Raw genomic sequence first — 22,209 nt, forward strand, 5'->3', positions numbered from 1 at the left:
TGACTGCACCTGGACAATGGGGAGCACTTGGGTCCACCCTTCCCCCATATTCTCACCCTGACTCCCTTCCAGAGTCCATGGCATGAGCTCAGGTGGACAGACCACAGGTGGGATGGGACAGTCACAGACCTCAGGGTCAGAAAAGAACGTTCGTGGGACTTAATCCTTCCCCTCAAATCCCTCCCTGGAGAAGATGGGCTTGATTGCTGCCCAGGCCTCTGGCTGGATTCCTAGAATGTACCCAGTGCCCCACCCAGCCTGTACCAGGCTTATGTTCTAGCCCCTCTTGCTCCGGCACTGCTCCCCACTGAGCTGAGGCCATTACCCATGAGTGTGTGTGCACTTCGAGGAAACAGAGCTAGCTTAGACCTTGGACCTGCCTCTGACCAGTAGAGACAGTCATTCCAGGTCATGTGTCCCTGCAGACACTCTGGAGAGAGTGAAGCTAACTACAGGCTGGAGACAGCCATCACAGGAACTCGCTTCCCAGTGCACACTATGGATGTTAATAGAATGTTAACAGAATGTTCATAGAAACCTTATTCATAGTCACCCCAAACTGAAAGCAATCAAGATGTTATTCAACAGATGAACGAATAAAACCATACATCTATAAATGAAACATTCTTTAACAATACAAAGGAAGGAACTCTTGATACATGCAACAACTTGGATGAATCGCAAATGCATTATGCTAAATGAAAGAAGCCAGTCTCAAAATGTTACATACTGTGTGATTGTGTTTGTATAATATTTGGAAAAGGTAAAACTATAGGGATGGGAAACAGATCACCAGTTATCAGAGATTTGGGATGGGGGAGATGGTTTGACTACAAAGCAGCAGAATGAGGGAGATTTTGGGGCTGATGGAACTGTTTTGTATCCTGATTGTGGTGATAGTTACACAAATCTGTCCATGTGTTAAAACTCATGGTACTGAAAACAAAAAAGTTAATTTTACTATGTAATAAATCAAAATATATGTAACTAAAAAAATTAAATGTGTCATACATAAAGGCTTGGGAATCATAATGGCATGCAAAATAGTACCAGCATTCTCAAAAGTGACATTGAAAGTCAGAAAACTTTTCAGCCTGAAATTATATATCAGCTATCAAATAAGCATGAAATTAAAGGTAATATTAAAGGTAATACTTGTTCATGCAAAGTCTTAAAAGAAATTGTCACCCATGGTACCTGGAGAATGAGTCCCATCAAAACACTGTGGTAAACCAAGAACAATGAAGGCATTAGTTCTAGGAAGCAGAAGATCCCACTTAGGGGTTTGGTAAAGGAGTGTTCGAGGTGCAACACTCTAGGCAACCGATAAAGATTGAAACTGGGTCCAGGAAAGTGATTTCCAACAACAAAGGAATGGACATAGTTGAAGATTGAGAAAATATTGCCAATAGGCCTATGACAGAAATGTAAGCTCTTGAGGGAAGGAACGTCATCTGTTTTTCTCAGTGATGTAGCACCATGTGTTAGAACAGCACCATGTGTTAGAACAGTACCTTGTCAGCCCTCAGTAGAGAATTGTTAAATGGAAAGGAGAGAGAGAGAAGGAGAAGAGAGGAATTTGAGACAGCAAGTATACACCGACTCTTAAGGAGTTTTTATGTGAAGGTGAGCAGAGAAAAATGGTGTCGCTTGAAGGGAAATTGGAATCAAAAGAAGGTTTTCTTTAATTGGGAGAAACGACAACATACTTGTATGCTGATAGGAATGATCCAAAATAGAGAAAACTATTTATGAATGAGGGAAGTTTGTTTCTGATTGCCTGTATACTCTCAATGAAATGGGAAGCAAGGTCATCAGTTGAGAGCAAAGGTGGTCCATGATCAGCAAGTACCCCCTCAACTTTCCCGGATCATCTTGTGATCTTCTTCTTTCTTTTAAAATTTTATTTATTTATTTGGCTGCGCTGGGCCTCTGTGGCTGCGCGCGGGCTTTCTCTAGTTGCGGTTAGCAGGGTCTACTCTTCGTTGTGGTGCGCGGGCTTCTCCTTGCAGTGGCTTCTCTTGTTGTGGAGCATGGGCTCTAGGCACGCAGGCTTCAGCAGTTGTGGCACGCAAGCTCTAGAGCACAGGCTCCAGTAGCTGTGCCGCACAGGCTTAGTTGCTCCGTGGCATAGGGGATCTTCTGGGACCAGGGATCGAACCCGTGTCCCCTACATTGGCAGGCAGATTCTTAACCACTGTGCCACCAGGGAAGTCCCGTGATCTTCTTGTATGGAACTTTTCATAATAAAGTGCTGTGAAAAATTAAAAAGAAGTGCTTTTGTTCGTTAAAAGGTATGATAAAAAGAGTGAAGGCAAGCTAAAAACTAGAAGATATTTACATAACACGAAATCATCAAAGAATTAAAGTATAGAATACATAAAGAACTTCCACAAATAAATATGCAAACAACCCAAGGGGAAAATGGGCAAAGGACACTAAATGAACACCTCATAGACAAGAAAATCCCCAAGGCCAAGCATATGAAAAGCTGCTCAATATTATTACTAATATTATTACTAATCAAGAAATTGCAGATTAAATCTACAATGAGACACCATTTCACTATCACAAGATTGACAACAATTTTGTACTTTGTTAATATCAAATGTTGATGAGGATGTGGAACAGTTAAACACTGTTGATAGGAGTAGAAATTAGCATGACCCCATTGTAAAAACTCTGGCATGATCTAGTAATGTTGGAAATCTTCTTTCCCTATGAGATGACAATTTCAGTCCTAAGTATGAGCACTGGAACGCAGCTTCCCAGCCATTTGATTCTATGGCTCACACAGAAAATGATGATTGTATGGCATACAGGAGTAAGATGACAAAGTTGTTCAGGGCCAGAACCAAGCGGTCCAGGGGCTGCTGTCTGGCTGTCTCTGGAGATGAAGGCCTCAAAGTCCCAGGTCCAAAAGTTGGAAAGCTCTGCCCTGGAAGGCTCTTGTACGTGGGCACCAGGAAACATGCGCCAGAATGTTTATAGTAGCGCTATGAATAATATCTGCCCAAATGGAAACAACCCAAATTACCCATTGACAGTAGAATGGATACATAGGTTGAGATACAGTTGATTCTTGTTATTTGTAGATTCCATACTTGCAAATTCCCCTATTTGCTAAAATTCATTTTTAACCACAAATCAGTACCAGAGTGCTTTCCTCCTCATTCGAGAGAGCTGTGAAAAATTTGAGTTGGTGGAATATGTTCCCAACTGAGGTCAAACAAGGTGACGCTCTGCCTTCTGGTTTCAGTCTCATACTGCAAGCAAGTGTCCTTTTCATGATTTATTTGGTGCCACATAGTTTGCATTTTTGTGCTTCTTTGTTGGTGATTTCATAATTAAAGATGGCCTCCAAGCTTAGTGCTGAAGTACTGTCTAGTGTCCTTGAGTGCAAAATGACTATGACGTGCACTCAAGAAAATATGTGTGTTACATAAACCTTGCTCAGGCATGATTTATAATGCTGTTGGCTGTGAGGTCAGTGTTAATGAATCAATAATATTTGTATTAAATAGAGTGCCTTTAAACAGAAACACACATGAAACATGATTACGCAGCGATCAGTCGATGAAAATGTTGTGACCAGCGGATGGTAGGAACTTGAAATTATATTTCCCTTAGGAGCAATGTTTCAGGATTGCCTAATTCAGTGTTCATGGCAACTTTATAGACTGCAAATAACTATCATGATAATGAGAGTCTACTGTATATTCATTTGGTGGAACAGCGTACAGCAATGAAAATGAACAAGTGCCTGCCACATGCGACAACAGGGATGAATCTCAGTTACACAGTATCACACGGGAGAAGTCAGAAACAACACAAATGATTCCATTTACATAAAGACCAAAGGATGCAGCAAAACCAACGTTGTTAGGAATATGAACCTATGTAGAGAATAACTAAAGAAAAGGAAGGGAATGATGAAGACAAAGGATAGAGGTTACTTCTGAGGAGGGTGAAGGGAAAGGAATTGGAGCTTCCATGCAAAGAACTTCTAAGGTTATGGTGACGTTTGAAAAAACACTGCTATAAAAGTTTACTGAGGGAATGAATGACTCCCAAGTCTGTATCTCTCTCTAGCTTTGACCCCTCACTGGTGTTCCAGAACCAAATTTCTAAGTGCATCCTGGCTAATTCCACCTGCATGTCCTATAAGAAACACAACCTTAATGTATCCAAAATCCCATCATTTCCCTCCCAATCTTTCTTTACTTCCTGTGTCCTTATGCTCCCCACCACAAAGTCACTCAAAACGGAAATGACTTCTGCTTCCTTGTGGTGGCCATAGAAACATGCCCCTCCGATCCACTGCAGGGAACATAGTAGATTGGCAAGTGCCAGCTGCCACTTCTCTGGCACCACCATTGTTTGTGCCAAGATCCCACATCCTCTGGGTAGCTCCCAGCCAGTGACTGAGCATGGCAGGGGCATACTGCTTCAGGACAGGGACTCCTCTAAATGGCAGCTGTAGGGTGGGGACTCCACATGAGCCTGAACAAACTAAACTAAACGGAACTAAAGTTTACTGTTAGAACGAAACTGCATCTGAGATTCTTCTTATCTGATCCTCCTTTCCCCCGCGTCTCTCTTACAGACGTCAGACCCGCATCGCACCCTGAAGAAGAAGACTCATTCCTGCTCCTTCTCCTTTATCCTTCACATGCCATTCTCCCATCATGTTCGTTCATGTCCAATCATGCCTTGGTGTCTGTATTTTTGGAGGACCCAAACTAACAAAAGTGGTACCAGGAGTGGTCTGAGAAGTTAGCTATAAGATGGGGTTTATGGACCAGCTCACTCACTGCCCAAATGACAAAGAGCGTACCATTTTGGGTGTTATGTGGGGCATGGATAATCTCTAGCACAAGGTTACCTCCTGATTCCTTAAGGTTTTATCCATACGTACCTTGAAAAATATCCCAGTGGAGGGTCTTACTTGTGGCCTGTGAGATGATTCAGGCCTTTGAATGGTAGGGAGGGCACTATGTCTATAGGGAGGGCAGAGGCGGCTGTTCATCACTGTTACACTGGCGCCCTGCAAAGACATAATGAGAAACTAAGGGACATTACCAAACAGTTAAGGGCCAAGTGTAAGATTCATGGGGTTTTCTTGGTGGCTTACAAAATGCCCTTGCCTCCTGCAGAGACAGCTGAGTAGCTCACAGATTATGCGATAACAGTAAGTGCAGAACTCCAGAGATGCATACATCCTTGACAAACACAGGCCTGTTATGGGAAGGTCAGGGCCCTTTTTGGAAAAACTTCAGACTCTGAAATGTAGGCCGGGTATATTGGCATGGATGTCCCCAAATGTTGGCTTATCAGATCCAAACGTCCTGAGGCCTCAAAGCTTGCAGGGTGGCCCTTCCTTCCCTAGCAAGAGCTAACACATGCCCTGTGCCGGTAGATGCTACAGAGTCTGCTCCCCCACAAAGTGACAGACGCCTCTCCCAGGGAAACCCTCATCTCTTCCCCATAAACTCACTGGGATATGCCGAGCCTGATAAGGGGAAAAGGAAATTATACACCAAGAAATAACAAGCCTGTACTGGCAGGAGCAGGGCAATATCCCTGGGATTGGATTTTGAGGGTGCTGGATCAAGTGGACAGGAATATAAGAGTGGATAAGCAAGTTTTGCTGAGCGGAGGCGCTTTCTCATGCCATGGGATTTAACACACGGGCAAGGACTCCAGGAGATGGAGGAAATTCACTGCCAGACTGGCCCTTTGAAACTTTGAGAAAGTGATGGCCCGTAAGGAGAGAAGTGGAAATGCCTGCCTTGGATTGGCAGATGGCAGAGGAAGGAACAATAAGGTTGAGTGATGCAGACATGCTAGAACGGACAGAAAAGGTGAGGCCAGTCACATGGCCTCATGGTTATGTCCCACTGTAGGGCTGAGAGGACACATCACTCACCAAAGCCATCAGGAGTGTTCTGGTGAGAGGGGCCCCAGCATCACTAGAAGTTTGGTGGTTGCTCCCCTCTGGAGGCCAATGCCAATGATGGAAGGAAAGTGGTCCCGACCTGGGCTCATTACCACCCATGGGAGCCAACGAATTCTGACATGATAGAGGGCAGAGGGCAGCTCTTAACCAAGAGATGCCAGCAGACCACATTTCCAGTAACGACCAGCAAGGTCAGAGGGGCAGTCAAGAGTGCCTGCTTGACCGGCAGAAAGCTGAGAAGATGGCTCAGACAGCATGGCTCCCTAGGGGCAACGACAGCCAGCAAAAGGCAAGAATGCAAGAGAAGGAGGGCCATCATCCCGCTAAAATGCCACAGTCTCCTGCTCAGTTCCTGGTCCTCAGCCAATTCAGAGACTGGCCCCACTGAAGAGGTGGATGAGTCCTGAGGAGGAAGGATCCTCCAGAAACAAGGCAGTGGGTTATGACCGTCCCTAAAGAGAATGACTGCCAGTTCTCAGGTGACTGTACCCGGAGGCTAGAAAAAGACCCAGACACTTCTACTACTACTGGACACAGGATCTGAGCTGACATTGATCCAGGAGGCCCAAAGTGTCATGATGGGGCCCCATTAGAATGGGGCTTATGAGGCCCTGACATTAAAAGGAGTTGGGAATAGAGACCGGTTCACAGTGAGCTGAATGGGTCCCTGGACCAAAATAGCAGTCATTTCTCCACTCCCCAAGCTGATAATGATAAGTGATGCACTTGGCAGTTGGAGCAATGACTTCCACATTGGGTCACTGCTCTGTGGGGTAAGAGCTATCCCGGTGGGGAAAGCCAAGAGGAACCTCTGACACTGGCTCCCACCCCAGGCCAAGAGAGTAAGTCAAAAGCAGTATTGGATCCTGGTGAGCATAGGGGGCTAAAGCAGAGATTAGTAGACATCGTTGGAGACGTATGGGATGCAGGGGAAGAGGAGGTAGGAGAGCCACAGGGACGAAGAGAGTGGAGAAGGTGAGAAGAAGTTCTGGGAGTCTCTCTCTGGGGGAGGGAGGAAGGGAATGGAAATGGTGAGAGGGAAGACGGAGGCTTCCACTGAATCCACTGGTAATGTTTCCCAGGGTGCTGGTGGATGCAGGAGATTTTGCTATATCCTTCCTTATCCATTTTAACATATTTGAAATAGCACACCACGACTTAAAAAGTCACTGGGAGAAGTGGAAGAGGGCGGTATCCACAAACGGGCAGGCACCATCGGGGGCAGGCTCGAGGAGGAGGATTGCAGATTTACAGTGCACCCAATCTCCCCTGCTCTGAAACTTCTCCAGCACGGCCAGCTTCTCAGGTGCAGACCCAGAAAACTGGGCCTTTGAGTTCCACAGGCAAGAGGGGTTCAGACACCCCAGGACTCTCCAGGAGGTCAGCCAGAGCAGGATGCAGGAGACAGAGGTGACTGAAGACAGAGGAGTATGAACGGGAAGGAGCAGAAGGAAGGTATGGGAGGAATGGAGCGGTGTCAGAGTAGGAGTGGGGTGGCAGACACGGGAAATTCTAACACCCATGGGCCGTATAGAAACCAAGGGAGGCACCACTCCCCAGACATCAGTACTGCTCAGCTCAGGGGAGCTGAGAACTGACAGTTCCAAGAAAAACTGAGGGACACCTGGCTATCCACACCCACCGCCATCACAACTGGTAGGCCTTGGTTGTGCGTCCTTCAAAACTTTAAAACATACTTGTACATATACTTAAATGAATTCTCATATATTACATAGGATTGACTGGTGTGTGTGCGTGTGCCCACGCACGCAAGTGATTTAACTTACAAACGTGAATCCAAAGCCATCGTTCTGCAACTTGCAGTTGGAAGTCAGGCGGATGCTTTCGAAAGCTGTGAGAATGGCCTGATGCATTCCGTTGGACTGCCACGCTTTGTGCTACTGGATGCTAAGCCACGTTGCATTCATCCATTTCCTTACTGACGGGAATTTGGAGTGTTCCCAGTTTTTCCCATCACCAACTCCCTTGTGCATGTGTTCTTGTACACTACAGGTACCAGCGTGTCTCCGGAAGAAGTACCAGGCAGCGGACTTGCAGGAGCATAGAGGAAATAGATTCCTTCTTCCTTCCTTTTAAAGATCTTGGGCTAAAAGCAAGGACTCTGGAGTCAGATAGATTGGTTTCAATCCTGCTGCTGATCCCCACGAGCCGAATGACCTTGGGCCAGTGGCCGAACCTCTCAGTGCCTGTTTCCTCACCGGGAAGAGGCCAGTAATAGTTGGTACTATAGTTAAAGGCGTGTCACGCGGATGCATTATTATTTATGCCCAGCGCTTAGAAGAGTGCCAGGCACAGAGTGCGTGCCGGCACTAAGTTGCTTTCAATGGATTCTGCCAAATTACCTCCCCAATGCGTCTCTTGCACCACCGCCACAGGGGTTCGCTCCTAACCTCTCCCACCCTCGGAATGGTTAAGCTCTTTGAAGGTTGTCAACCTAGTGTGTGAAACCCGATTCGTGGTTTTAGTTCACATCTCCAGGATCAGCGGTGGGGAGCACCTTTTGGGGTGTAACTGGCCACTGCGATTTCCTCTTCTTTGAATTTGCCTCAGAGAGGGGGAAGGGCTGATGGAGCGAGGCCAACCCCAAGTCTATCCGCCACACCCGCCTGCCAGTAACGTCTGCTGAGCCACATTTGATGGAGCAGTTGAGACAGAGACCTTACAGAACGAAAATACGATCCCTTTGCTCTCTGGCCAACCCCTGATCACTGACTGCGGGACTCCTGTGCCCATTCTCCTGTTGGGTCTTAAGGCTTGCGGTGGAAGGGAGGCTGGCAAATGCTTTCGGCGCGTGCTAGGCATCCAGCGCCTCCATCTTGATGTTTCATCCTCACCACCCCTGGAGCCCGGCGCCCTCACTCCCCGACGCCCTCGACCCCCTGTATACATGGGAAACGGAGGCTCAGAGCTGTGACTCTAACCAGAAAGGGGAGGCGGGACAGGAGGAGGCGGGCCCAGAGGCTTGACAGAGGGAGGCACTCCCACCATCTCCTTCACCAGCCAACTGCCCGGACCGCCCACGGGCTTGCGAGCAAACCAGAGGCCCTCGGCCCCATTGGTTAGGTCTCGACGAGGGCGGGCGAACAAGGCGCCCGCTGGTTGGCGGGGGCCGGACCAATGAGGAGGCTGCGGCGCAGGCGTGAGAGGCGCGCTGAAAGTGGCGCGTCCTTTCTTTTGAGGCGAGCTCGTGCGGTGCGTGAGGTGGTTGACGCTCCCTTCTGAGCGCCGGCCGCCTAGCCCGCCGTGACCGCGACCGCGACTCGGGCCATCGACCGTCGCCCCGGTTCCGGGGCCGCCCGGGTCGCGACATGAGCTCCCCGGATGAGGTGTATGTGTGGGGAAGGCGTGTCCGCCCAAAGGTCAGGGAGCGGGCCGGCGTCCGCATAGCCAGCCCCGCAGTCCCGCCGGGGCCCGACCCAGGCCCCGAGTCTGGGCAGCCGCGGAGCGGCAAGGGCGGAGGCGGCTTCCCGGACCCCGAGGGCTTCCAGTCGAAGCGGGAGATGCTGGAAGCGCGAGGGCCTGTGCTGTGGGGCCGCGAAGGCGGACCTGGCTCCCCAGATGAGCACACGAGGGACCTCCTGGACCTGATCGACGAGTCTGAGGCGGCCAAGGAGGCCAACCTGCAGCAGCTGACCGACCAGGACGTGCTGGGCGTCCGCAGATACCCGGACCCCGAGGGCTTCCAGTCGAAGCGGGAGATGCTGGAAGCGCGAGGGCCGGTGCTGTGGGGCCGCGAAGGCGGACCTGACTCCCCAGAGGAGCACACGAGGGACCTCCTGGACCTGATCGAGGAGTCTGAGGCGGCCAAGGAGTCCAACCTGCAGCAGCTGACCGACCAGGACGTGCTGGGCGTCCGCAGGTACCCGTCCCCGGAGAGCTCCACCACCTTCAAAGAGTCCACCGTGTGGACACTGCGCCTCGAGGCGGGTCCCGGCGGTCGAGGAGTGCCCGGCCAGAGCTGTGGGGAGGCGCCGACGGCTCCAGCCGGCCCTCTCCGCCTCGGTGGGCCTGAAGCGGGCCGGGCCTTGGGGAACCCTAAGAGAGGCACTAAGCGTAGGTTGAACGTGGCTGCGGATCGCCAGCGGCGCTCCGCGGAAGGCCTGGCCTGGCTGCTGTCTGACTCCGAGTCCTCAGATGAATTCAGTGAGACACAGCTGATGACGGTGAGCACTTACCGCAGAGGAGGAGGCCAGGCCAAGCCCAGCAGACCCGAGGATCCCGGGGACACTCCCAGACACTCGAAGTTCCAAGTCAGGGAGAATTACCGTCACGTGACAGGCTCTTCCCTGTCCTCGGCTCCGCGAGGACTCTCTTCGGTTGTGGAAAGGCAGGGCGTGGGAGAGCAGGGCATCTCTTCCCCTAAGAAAATGCAGAGCGTGCTGTGGGGCAAGGGGGGCAGCAAGCCCAGCTACCCGGGAGCTGCTGCTGCTGCTGCTGCTGCTGCTGCTTCTGTTTCTGCTGCTGCTGCAGGTGGCCTGCCGCGGGTCACTCCTAGGAAGAACGGAGCCCAGGAGAAGAAATCCGTCGGGGAAGCGTCCAAACTTGCCCTGGGGGGAACCTTCTGTTCCCGGGGGCAGCGAATCTCGGCAACTCCCGTGGAACCGGCCACCTTCCCCCCAATCTCTGGTATTCCGCTGCCTGGGAGACCCAAGAGTTATACCTTGGTCCTTTCGGGAACCAAACAGTCCAAGCACAGTGGCGCTGGGAAGAAATCCGTGGTCAGGTGGGCAAGGGAGTCTGAGGCGGTGGCGGGAGAAGATAAGGACCCAAATAGAGACCCAGCCCCAAAGGGCCAAGTGAGTAGGCCATGCTCCTCCTCTCTCCCCACTCTTCCCCCCCCCCCACAGCACCCAGGGCACACGTCTTCACCCATGCTGCCTCTGTCCACCCCTCAGAGGTTAGCATTGGGTGCCCCTCGGTCACTGGGTCATTACGATGCCAGATCGGGCTCCTTTTCCTAGGGACAAACATTAAGGTAGCACTTCGGGTGTCCTGGGCCCGGTTCTCCACCCTTGGCCTCTTTCCAACCTCCTCTGAGAGACTTGGGCTGGGATGGAAGGGAGGGCTGGTAGCTGAATTGGGTCGGGGGATCCCTTAAAAGCTTCCCCGGAAAGCCTCAGTATTCAGACTCACCAGCTTCCCGAATCCTCCTTCCTAGCTGTTCCCCAGACCTTCCTTGCAGGGGGCCTGGGCTTTCTCAGTGTCCCACTGTTGTGCCTAGATCAGCTCTGCCTACTGGCCTGGGGCTGACTGAGGGAGAAAGTGCTAATGAGATCAGCCTTTCAATTCCCTTCCCAATTCCCTGCCTCACCCTGGCCCGAATCACACAACTCTCTCTCTCTGTCTCTCTCTCTCTCTGTCTCTCTCTCTGGCTCTGTCTCTCTGTCTCTCTGTCTCTCTGTCTCTCTGTCTCTCTCTCTGTCTCTCTCTCTCTCTCTCTCACACACACACACACACACACACACACACACACACTTCCTTAGTCCAAATCGGTGAGAAATTTTTGTTTCAGCTGCTAACTCACAGGCCAGGGACATCTTGTCTGCGCATGCATCGTAGAAAAGCCAGCAGTGGCGACGTCAACACCAGAGGCCCCAAAGATCCAGGAAACTCAGAACCCTTGGCCCTGAACCAGGGAGAAGTCATGCCCAGGGGGCCTGCCCCCTCAGGTGAGTATCGTGGGTTTGATATGAGGGGAGGGAAGAGGGGTTGAGGACAGAAACCTCTGCCTCTGTCTCTGCCGGGGGCACAGCCTTGCTCCCAGGCAGCTTCTCCCACAGGAGATGGGGTGCTGAGAGGGCTGTCCTTGAGCCACATCATCCTCTGAGTGGGGTTTGTGCGGCCGGGGTGATCGGTGGCAGTGCCGCAAACAGCTGCTCCGGGTGTAGACTTGCAGGGGAACAGCCTTTTCTGTTATGTCCTGTTCGGCCACATTGCTCTCCCACGTGCTGGCTGTGGCTGCAGCTCTGGGAGGGTCGAATCCAGAGCCACATTGTTTGGGGACCACAATGGCGAAATGGCTGCCCCCGGGGAACAGGGGAAGCAGGCCCAGAGACAAGGTTCCGGCTGCTGCGCAGAGCAGGGCGGCTGGTTGCCAGCAGAAGATGGTGCTGCCTCACCTCACTTTAGAGCCCGCTTGGCCCTTTCCACCTCACTGGGAGCCTGGGAAGCTGGATTGTGTGTCCTTTCCCTCTCAGGTGACCAGGGGCCACTTGACCATCCCCCAAGACCGGAAACGCAGCAGCAGCCACTGGGAACGCCCTGCTGTCCTTGGGTAATGCTTCCTCTGCATCCTGGAAATGCAGGCCCAAACTCGAGGGTGGGATCTGGGTCCAAGTTCAGCTGACATGTGTGGGCTCCCCCTCCCCTGCCCCCATCACGTACCCCACGGAGGGAGCCCACCTCCTTTCCACTGAGGAGCCCTTGCCAGTCTGACCACCCGGCTTTGGGGTGGAGGGCCCGGGGGAGAGGAGAAGGTGGAGGGGAGAGGAGAAGGTGGAGGAGAGAGGAGGCCAGAGTATACTAATCATTTCTCTTCCTCCTCTGTCTGCTGGCCTAGTGTCTCGAGCTAAAGAGAGAAGTAGACGAACTTAAGGAGCAACTTGGTATGAGGAACCAGGGCCGGAGAGCGGTGTCTTAGTGAAGAACCCGGGTGGGCACCTGGGGTGGGGGTGGGCTGCAGGTGCGGTGGGCCTGGCAGGGACGATCATCCCTGTGGGGAGGAGAACCTCTCAGGCCTGGCCCTGGAGCTGGCTGTGCATGTACAACTGGGCGTGTGTACAAATAGCAAAGTACTGTCTGGACTGCATGCACACTTTGACAACCAGACCAGTCCTAGGGAATGTCCTTCTGATAGGACTTTTAGAGATGCCTCGTTGATTTTTCCCTTGAACTGCTGCTTGGTGTGGCTTCTAAGGTTCTTGCTGGATTGTTTGTTTGTGTGTGTGACAAGTTCTGAGTGGTTGTGGCACGGCCCACAGCATGAGAGCTGCTGGCACATTTTGTTTCCCTTTAGGAACCAGTTCCACATTCAATTTGGGTGGTGGGGAGTGATCAGGCCCAGAGCTCTTTGCATCGGGTCTGGAGGGGTTTCAGGTATCAGGGCTAGGCGGTTCCTCACGGGGATAGGGGGACGGGCTTCTGTATCCCTCTGTCTGGAGCGCCTGCTAATGCCTGTCCCTGTTGCAGCCGCCATGCAGTACCTGGCTGACAAGTTGCAGACCCTTTGAAGTGAGTGTTACACACACCGTACCCCTTCCCACAGTCCTGGCTGTTGAGCAGGGCTGGGGGCTGGCCCTGGCTTCAGGCTCTTCCCTGACTCTGCTGTTTCACAGGTTGAGCCCAGCGTCTTCCTGCAAGAGGAGCAGCTGTTTGGGGCCCTGGAGCTGTGGCCAAGCTCGTTCCCTCCTGTTCTGCCTCAGCTAGGGCTTCCTCTCCCCCCTGTTTTGCCCCCGCCCCGCCCCAGTTTCACAGCAGTTTCCAATTAAAGTACCTCTCATATTCTGTGTTCTGCCTTCTCTCTGGAGGGGTAAGGGTCGGGGTCGGGGTAGGGAGCCGGGGCGGGGCGCTGCTCTACATCAGAGCCTTTTCCAGAACGGTATCTGTGGCATCCTGTGGTGGGGACTCTGGGCCAGCCTCTGCTACCATCCCTGCAGTCAAGCCAGCGGAGTGTCCCAGGTCTGGGTCCTGTGTGTGCTCTGCCTGGCCACATTGGCACGTCCTCCCTTTCCCCCGAAGGCCCTCTTCTAGCTCTCTCCAAACCCCCCTCCTCCTCTGGGGTCTGGCGGTTCCCATTCATCTCTGCCATTCACCCTTCCCATCAGCAGGAACTCATGACCCCCTTCCAGAGCTCCAATCTGGAAGCATTCACATCCTCCCTGCCCTAGCCAGCTGACCACCCTCCTCCAGCCGGGTCGTCTGTACACCCTTGAGTGGAATTTGGCCCGTCAGGTTCTATGGCGAGTGTGGTTAGTCGGTCTGTGTTGTTGCATGGTCCCCGTCAAATACTCTTCCACCAGCCCCATGACACAGATATTCCTGGAAATGATATTTCCGTGTCCCAGCTCAATCTCCCAGACTGCCTCTTTAGGACACACGAGATTGAGTCTGAACTCCATGTTCGATTTCCCCCTCACTCGAGGTTGGGGAGCACTTCCTTCCCTCAGCCAGGACCCAGGGCTGTACCAGCCTGAGACTCAGAGGGACAGACTTGTGTTTGAGTGAGGCAAGGGTGGTTGTGCCTGACACCCTTCCCGAAAGACCGGTGTTTTACTACACAAAAGGGGGTATGATGGTAGATTGGCCATTCAAGGTTGGTGACGGTGTGTCCCTGTGTGTGAATAAATGTAATCAGGGGTAATCTCCCTTGAGGGAGAAAGATGTGATTCAGGGAGTAAAGGGAGTAGAGGCTGGTCCAGGTTCTGTAAGGCATTGAATGAGCAAAAGCAAGGGTCGGATATGTTTTGTTCAAGGGTTGTCCTTAAATTCCCAAAACATAGGAGGGGGATGATGCAGAAGTCACCAACCCCCACGACAGGGTGTCGGGATGCTCGAAATGTTGGATTCGCTGGAGGTGGCTCTCGATCCTACTCTGTGATCCTATGATGTCTGACAACTACTGTGGGTGTGGATGGAATGAGATTGGGAAGGGTGGCTCCTCAGAGTAGCTCATCTTAGAATCAGGGGACCCATATATGAGGCCACCCAACATGAGCTACCCGGGACAGGGGCAGGATGGGCGCAGTGAGGATGGGAAGTAAGGAGTGACTGCACCTGGACAATGGGGAGCACTTGGGTCCACCCTTCCCCCATATTCTCACCCTGACTCCCTTCCAGAGTCCATGGCATGAGCTCAGGTGGACAGACCACAGGTGGGATGGGACAGTCACAGACCTCAGGGTCAGAAAAGAACGTTCGTGGGACTTAATCCTTCGCCTCAAATCCCTCCCTGGAGAAGATGGGCTTGATTGCTGCCCAGGCCTCTGGCTGGATTCCTAGAATGTACCCAGTGCCCCACCCAGCCTGTACCAGGCTTATGTTCTAGCCCCTCTTGCTCCGGCACTGCTCCCCACTGAGCTGAGGCCATTACCAATGAGTGTGTGTGCACTGCGAGGAAACAGAGCTAGCTTAGACCTTGGACCTGCCTCTGACCAGTAGAGACAGTCATTCCAGGTCATGTGTCCCTGCAGACACTCTGGAGAGAGTGAAGCTAACTACAGGCTGGAGACAGCCATCACAGGAACTCGCTTCCCAGTGCACACTATGGATGTTAATAGAATGTTAACAGAATGTTCATAGAAACCTTATTCATAGTCACCCCAAACTGAAAGCAATCAAGATGTTATTCAACAGATGAACGAATAAAACCATACATCTATAAATGAAACATTCTTTAACAATACAAAGGAAGGAACTCTTGATACATGCAACAACTTGGATGAATCGCAAATGCATTATGCTAAATGAAAGAAGCCAGTCTCAAAATGTTACATACTGTGTGATTGTGTTTGTATAATATTTGGAAAAGGTAAAACTATAGGGATGGGAAACAGATCACCAGTTATCAGAGGTTTGGGATGGGGGAGATGGTTTGACTACAAAGCAGCAGAATGAGGGAGATTTTGGGGCTGATGGAACTGTTTTGTATCCTGATTGTGGTGATAGTTACACAAATCTGTCCATGTGTTAAAACTCATGGTACTGAAAACAAAAAAGTTAATTTTACTATGTAATAAATCAAAATATATGTAACTAAAAAAATTAAATGTGTCATACATAAAGACTTGGGAATCATAATGGCATGCAAAATAGTACCAGCATTCTCAAAAGTGACATTGAAAGTCAGAAAACTTTTCAGCCTGAAATTATATATCAGCTATCAAATAAGCATGAAATTAAAGGTAATATTAAAGGTAATATTTGTTCATGCAAAGTCTTAAAAGAAATTATCACCCATGGTACCTGGAGAATGAGTCCCATCAAAACACTGTGGTAAACCAAGAACAATGAAGACATTAGTTCTAGGAAGCAGAAGATCCCACTTAGGGTTTTGGTAAAGGAGTGTTCTAGGAGCAACACTCTAGGCAACCGATAAAGATTGAAACTGGGTCCAGGAAAGTGATTTCCAACAGCAAAGGAATGGACATAGTTGAAGATTGAGAAAATATTGCCAATAGGCCTATGACAGAAATGTAAGCTCTTGAGGGAAGGAACGTCATCTGTTTTTCTCAGTGATGTAGCACCATGTGTTAGAACAGCACCATGTGTTAGAACAGTACCTTGTCAGCCCTCAATAGAGAATTGTTAAATGGAAAGGAGAGAAAGAGTGAATGAGAAGAGAGGAATTTGAGACAGCAAGTATACACTGACTCTTAAGGAGTTTTTATGTGAAGGTGAGCAGAGAAAAATGGTGTCGCTTGAAGGGAAATTGGAATCAAAAGAAGGTTTTCTTTAATTGGGAGAAACGACAACATACTTGTATGCTGATAGGAATGATCCAAAATAGAGAAAACTATTTATGAATGAGGGAAGTTTGTTTCTGATTGCCTGTATACTCTCAATGAAATGGGAAGCAAGGTCATCAGTTGAGAGTGAAGGTGGTCCATGATCAGCAAGTACCCCCTCAACTTTCCCGGATCATCTTGTGATCTTCTTCTTTCTTTTAAAAGTTTATTTATTTATTTATTTATTTGGCTGCGCTGGGCCTCTGTGGCTGCGCGCGGGCTTTCTCTAGTTGCGGTGAGCAGGGGCTACTCTTCGTTGTGGTGCGCGGGCTTCTCATTGCAGTGGCTTCTCTTGTTGTGGAGCATGGGCTCTAGGCACGCAGGCTTCAGCAGTTGTGGCACGCAGGCTCTAGAGCACAGGCTCCAGTAGCTGTGCCGCACAGGCTTAGTTGCTCCGTGGCATAGGGGATCTTCTGGGACCAGGGATCGAACCCGTGTCCCCTACATTGGCAGACAGATTCTTAACCACTGTGCCACCAGGGAAGTCCCGTGATCTTCTTGTATGGAACTTTTCATAATAAAGTGCTGTGAAAAATTAAAAAGAAGTGCTTTTGTTCGTTAAAAGGTATGATAAAAAGAGTGAAGGCAAGCTAAAAACTAGAAGATATTTACATAACACGAAATCATCAAAGAATTAAAGTATAGAATACATAAAGAACTTCCACAAATAAATATGCAAACAACCCAAGGGGAAAATGGGCACAAGACACTAAATGAACACCTCATAGACAAGAAAATCCCCAAGGCCAAGCATATGAAAAGCTGCTCAATATTATTACTAATATTATTACTAATCAAGAAATTGCAGATTAAATCTACAATGAGACACGATTTCACTATCACAAGACTGACAACAATTTTGTACTTTGTTAATATCAAATGTTGATGAGGATGTGGAACAGTTAAACACTGTTGATAGGAGTAGAAATTAGCATGACCCCATTGTAAAAACTCTGGCATGATCTAGTAATGTTGGAAATCTTCTTTCCCTATGAGATGACAATTTCAGTCCTAAGTATGAGCACTGGAACGCAGCTTCCCAGCCATTTGATTCTATGGCTCACACAGAAAATGATGATTGTATGGCATACAGGAGTAAGATGACAAAGTTGTTCAGGGCCAGAACCAAGCGGTCCAGGGGCTGCTGTCTGGCTGTCTCTGGAGATGAAGGCCTCAAAGTCCCAGGTCCAAAAGTTGGAAAGCTCTGCCCTGGAAGGCTCTTGTACGTGGGCACCAGGAAACATGTGCCAGAATGTTTATAGTAGCGCTATGAATAATATCTGCCCAAATGGAAACAACCCAAATTACCCATTGACAGTAGAATGGATACATAGCTTGAGATACAGTTGATTCTTGTTATTTGTAGATTCCATACTTGCAAATTCCCCTATTTGCTAAAATTCATTTTTAACCACAAATCAGTACCAGAGTGCTTTCCTCCTCATTCGAGAGAGCTGTGAAAAATTTGAGTTGGTGGAATATGTTCCCAACTGAGGTCAAACAAGGTGACGCTCTGCCTTCTGGTTTCAGTCTCATACTGCAAGCAAGTGTCCTTTTCATGATTTATTTGGTGCCACATAGTTTGCATTTTTGTGCTTCTTTGTTGGTGATTTCATAATTAAAGATGGCCTCCAAGCTTAGTGCTGAAGTACTGTCTAGTGTTCTTGAGTGCAAAATGACTATGACGTGCACTCAAGAAAATATGTGTGTTACATAAACCTTGCTCAGGCATGATTTATAATGCTGTTGGCTGTGAGGTCAGTGTTAATGAATCAATAATATTTGTATTAAATAGAGTGCCTTTAAACAGAAACACACATGAAACATGATTACGCAGCGATCAGTCGATGAAAATGTTGTGACCAGCGGATGGTAGGAACTTGAAATTATATTTCCCTTAGGAGCAATGTTTCAGGATTGCCTAATTCAGTGTTCATGGCAACTTTATAGACTGCAAATAACTATCATGATAATGAGAGTCTACTGTATATTCATTTGGTGGAACAGTGTACAGCAATGAAAATGAACAAGTGCCTGCCACATGCGACAACAGGGATGAATCTCAGTTACACAGTATCACACGGGAGAAGTCAGAAACAACACAAATGATTCCATTTACATAAAGACCAAAGGATGCAGCAAAACCAACGTTGTTAGGAATATGAACCTATGTAGAGAATAACTAAAGAAAAGGAAGGGAATGATGAAGACAAAGGATAGAGGTTACTTCTGAGGAGGGTGAAGGGAAAGGAATTGGAGCTTCCATGCAAGGAACTTCTAAGGTTATGGTGACGTTTGAAAAAACACTGCTATAAAAGTTTACTGAGGGAATGAATGACTCCCAAGTCTGTATCTCTCTCTAGCTTTGACCCCTCACTGGTGTTCCAGAACCAAATTTCTAAGTGCATTCCACCTGCATGTCCTATAAGAAACACAACCTTAATGTATCCAAAATCCCATCATTTCCCTCCCAATCTTTCTTTACTTCCTGTGTCCTTATGCTCCCCACCACAAAGTCACTCAAAACGGAAATGACTTCTGCTTCCTTGTGGTGGCCATAGAAACATGCCCCTCCGATCCACTGCAGGGAACATAGTAGATTGGCAAGTGCCAGCTGCCACTTCTCTGGCACCACCATTGTTTGTGCCAAGATCCCACATCCTCTGGGTAGCTCCCAGCCAGTGACTGAGCATGGCAGGGGCATACTGCTTCAGGACAGGGACTCCTCTAAATGGCAGCTGTAGGGTGGGGACTCCACATGAGCCTGAACAAACTAAACTAAACGGAACTAAAGTTTACTGTTAGAACGAAACTGCATCTGAGATTCTTCTTATCTGACCCTCCTTTCCCCCGCGTCTCTCTTACAGACGTCAGACCCGCATCGCACCCTGAAGAAGAAGACTCATTCCTGCTCCTTCTCCTTTATCCTTCACATGCCATTCTCCCATCATGTTCGTTCATGTCCAATCATGCCTTGGTGTCCGTATTTTTGGAGGACCCAAACTAACAAAAGTGGTACCAGGAGTGGTCTGAGAAGTTAGCTATAAGATGGGGTTTATGGACCAGCTCACTCACTGCCCAAATGACAAAGAGCGTACCATTTTGAGTGTTATGTGGGGCATGGATAATCTCTAGCACAAGGTTACCTCCTGATTCCTTAAGGTTTTATCCATACGTACCTTGAAAAATATCCCAGTGGAGGGTCTTACTTGTGGCCTGTGAGATGATTCAGGCCTTTGAATGGTAGGGAGGGCACTATGTCTATAGGGAGGGCAGAGGCGGCTGTTCATCACTGTTATACTGGCGCCCTGCAAAGACATAATGAGAAACTAAGGGACATTACCAAACAGTTAAGGGCCAAGTGTAAGATTCATGGGGTTTTCTTGGTGGCTTACAAAATGCCCTTGCCTCCTGCAGAGACAGCTGAGTAGCTCACAGATTATGCGATAACAGTAAGTGCAGAACTCCAGAGATGTATACATCCTTGACAAACACAGGCCTGTTATGGGAAGGTCAGGGCCCTTTTTGGAAAAACTTCAGACTCTGAAATGTAGGCCGGGTATATTGGCATGGATGTCCCCAAACGTTGGCTTATCAGATCCAAACGTCCTGAGGCCTCAAAGCTTGCAGGGTGGCCCTTCCTTCCCTAGCAAGAGCTAACACATGCCCTGTGCCGGTAGATGCTACAGAGTCTGCTCCCCCACAAAGTGACAGACGCCTCTCCCAGGGAAACCCTCATCTCTTCCCCATAAACTCACTGGGATATGCCGAGCCTGATAAGGGGAAAAAGAAATTATACACCAAGAAATAACAAGCCTGTACTGGCAGGAGCAGGGCAATATCCCTGGGATTGGATTTTGAGGGTGCTGGATCAAGTGGACAGGAATATAAGAGTGGATAAGCAAGTTTTGCTGAGCGGAGGCGCTTTCTCATGCCATGGGATTTAACACACGGGCAAGGACTCCAGGAGATGGAGGAAATTCACTGCCAGACTGGCCCTTTGAAACTTTGAGAAAGTGATGGCCCGTAAGGAGAGAAGTGGAAATGCCTGCCTTGGATTGGCAGATGACAGAGGAAGGAACAATAAGGTTGAGTGATGCAGACATGCTAGAACGGACAGAAAAGGTGAGGCCAGTCACATGGCCTCATGGTTATGTCCCACTGTAGGGCTGAGAGGACACATCCCACTGTAGGACACATGTCCCACTGTAGGGCTGAGAGGACACCAAAGCCATCAGGAGTGTTCTGGTGAGAGGGGCCCCAGCATCACTAGAAGTTTGGTGGTTGCTCCCCTCTGGAGGCCAATGCCAATGATGGAAGGAAAGTGGTCCCGACCTGGGCTCATTACCACCCATGGGAGCCAACGAATTCTGACATGATAGAGGGCAGAGGGCAGCTCTTAACCAAGAGATGCCAGCAGACCACATTTCCAGTAACGACCAGCAAGGTCAGAGGGGCAGTCAAGAGTGCCTGCTTGACCGGCAGAAAGCTGAGAAGATGGCTCAGACAGCATGGCTCCCTAGGGGCAACGACAGCCAGCAAAAGGCAAGAATGCAAGAGAAGGAGGGCCATCATCCCGCTAAAATGCCACAGTCTCCTGCTCAGTTCCTGGTCCTCAGCCAATTCAGAGACTGGCCCCACTGAAGAGGTGGATGAGTCCTGAGGAGGAAGGATCCTCCAGAAACAAGGCAGTGGGTTATGACCGTCCCTAAAGAGAATGACTGCCAGTTCTCAGGTGACTGTACCCGGAGGCTAGAAAAAGACCCAGACACTTCTACTACTACTGGACACAGGATCTGAGCTGACATTGATCCAGGAGGCCCAAAGTGTCATGATGGGGCCCCATTAGAATGGGGCTTATGAGGCCCTGACATTAAAAGGAGTTGGGAATAGAGACCGGTTCACAGTGAGCTGAATGGGTCCCTGGACCAAAATAGCAGTCATTTCTCCACTCCCCAAGCTGATAATGATAAGTGATGCACTTGGCAGTTGGAGCAATGACTTCCACATTGGGTCACTGCTCTGTGGGGTAAGAGCTATCCCGGTGGGGAAAGCCAAGAGGAACCTCTGACACTGGCTCCCACCCCAGGCCAAGAGAGTAAGTCAAAAGCAGTATTGGATCCTGGTGAGCATAGGGGGCTAAAGCAGAGATTAGTGACATCATTGGAGACGTATGGGATGCAGGGGAAGAGGAGGTAGGAGAGCCACAGGGACGAAGAGAGTGGAGAAGGTGAGAAGAAGTTCTGGGAGTCTCTCTCTGGGGGAGGGAGGAAGGGAATGGAAATGGTGAGAGGGAAGACGGAGGCTTCCACTGAATCCACTGGTAATGTTTCCTAGGGTGCTGGTGGATGCAGGAGATTTTGCTATATCCTTCCTTATCCATTTTAACATATTTGAAATAGCACACCACGACTTAAAAAGTCACTGGGAGAAGTGGAAGAGGGCGGTATCCACAAACGGGCAGGCACCATCGGGGGCAGGCTCGAGGAGGAGGATTGCAGATTTACAGTGCACCCAATCTCCCCTGCTCTGAAACTTCTCCAGCACGGCCAGCTTCTCAGGTGCAGACCCAGAAAACTGGGCCTTTGAGTTCCACAGGCAAGAGGGTTCAGACACCCCAGGACTCTCCAGGTGGTCAGCCAGAGCAGGATGCAGGAGACAGAGGTGACTGAAGACAGAGGAGTATGAACGGGAAGGAGCAGAAGGAAGGTATGGGAGGAATGGAGC

The 22,209-nt window shown here is 49.7% G+C and overlaps 1 protein-coding gene and 1 long non-coding RNA gene across 3 annotated transcripts; one reads left to right on the top strand and one right to left on the bottom strand.

Moving 5' to 3' along the window:
- Nucleotides 1–363: 363 nt before the first annotated feature.
- LOC141277542 (uncharacterized) lies at nucleotides 364–11,672 on the bottom strand. The gene is made up of 5 exons (XR_012329112.1): nucleotides 11,114–11,672; nucleotides 10,641–10,717; nucleotides 7,747–10,471; nucleotides 4,919–5,047; nucleotides 364–2,254 (listed from the first exon to the last, which is right to left on the bottom strand). It is a non-coding gene; the product is annotated as an uncharacterized lncRNA (long non-coding RNA).
- LOC117310199 (uncharacterized protein CXorf49 homolog) lies at nucleotides 9,228–13,477 on the top strand. 2 transcript variants are annotated; one of them, XM_073798789.1, is made up of 6 exons: nucleotides 9,228–10,776; nucleotides 11,493–11,649; nucleotides 12,178–12,254; nucleotides 12,540–12,585; nucleotides 13,169–13,210; nucleotides 13,315–13,477. In XM_073798789.1, the coding sequence occupies exons 1-5, from the start codon at nucleotides 9,289–9,291 to the stop codon at nucleotides 13,207–13,209; spliced, it is 1,809 nt and encodes a 602-aa protein (XP_073654890.1). In that variant the 5' UTR covers nucleotides 9,228–9,288; the 3' UTR covers nucleotide 13,210; nucleotides 13,315–13,477. The 2 variants fall into 2 exon arrangements, with proteins under 2 accessions (XP_073654890.1, XP_073654889.1); XM_073798788.1 differs by lacking the exon at nucleotides 13,315–13,477 and having other exon boundaries at nucleotides 13,169–13,299.
- Nucleotides 13,478–22,209: the final 8,732 nt, after the last annotated feature.

This window comes from Tursiops truncatus, chromosome X, assembly GCF_011762595.2.
Source record: "Tursiops truncatus isolate mTurTru1 chromosome X, mTurTru1.mat.Y, whole genome shotgun sequence".
Classification (NCBI taxonomy): Eukaryota; Metazoa; Chordata; class Mammalia; order Artiodactyla; family Delphinidae; genus Tursiops; species Tursiops truncatus.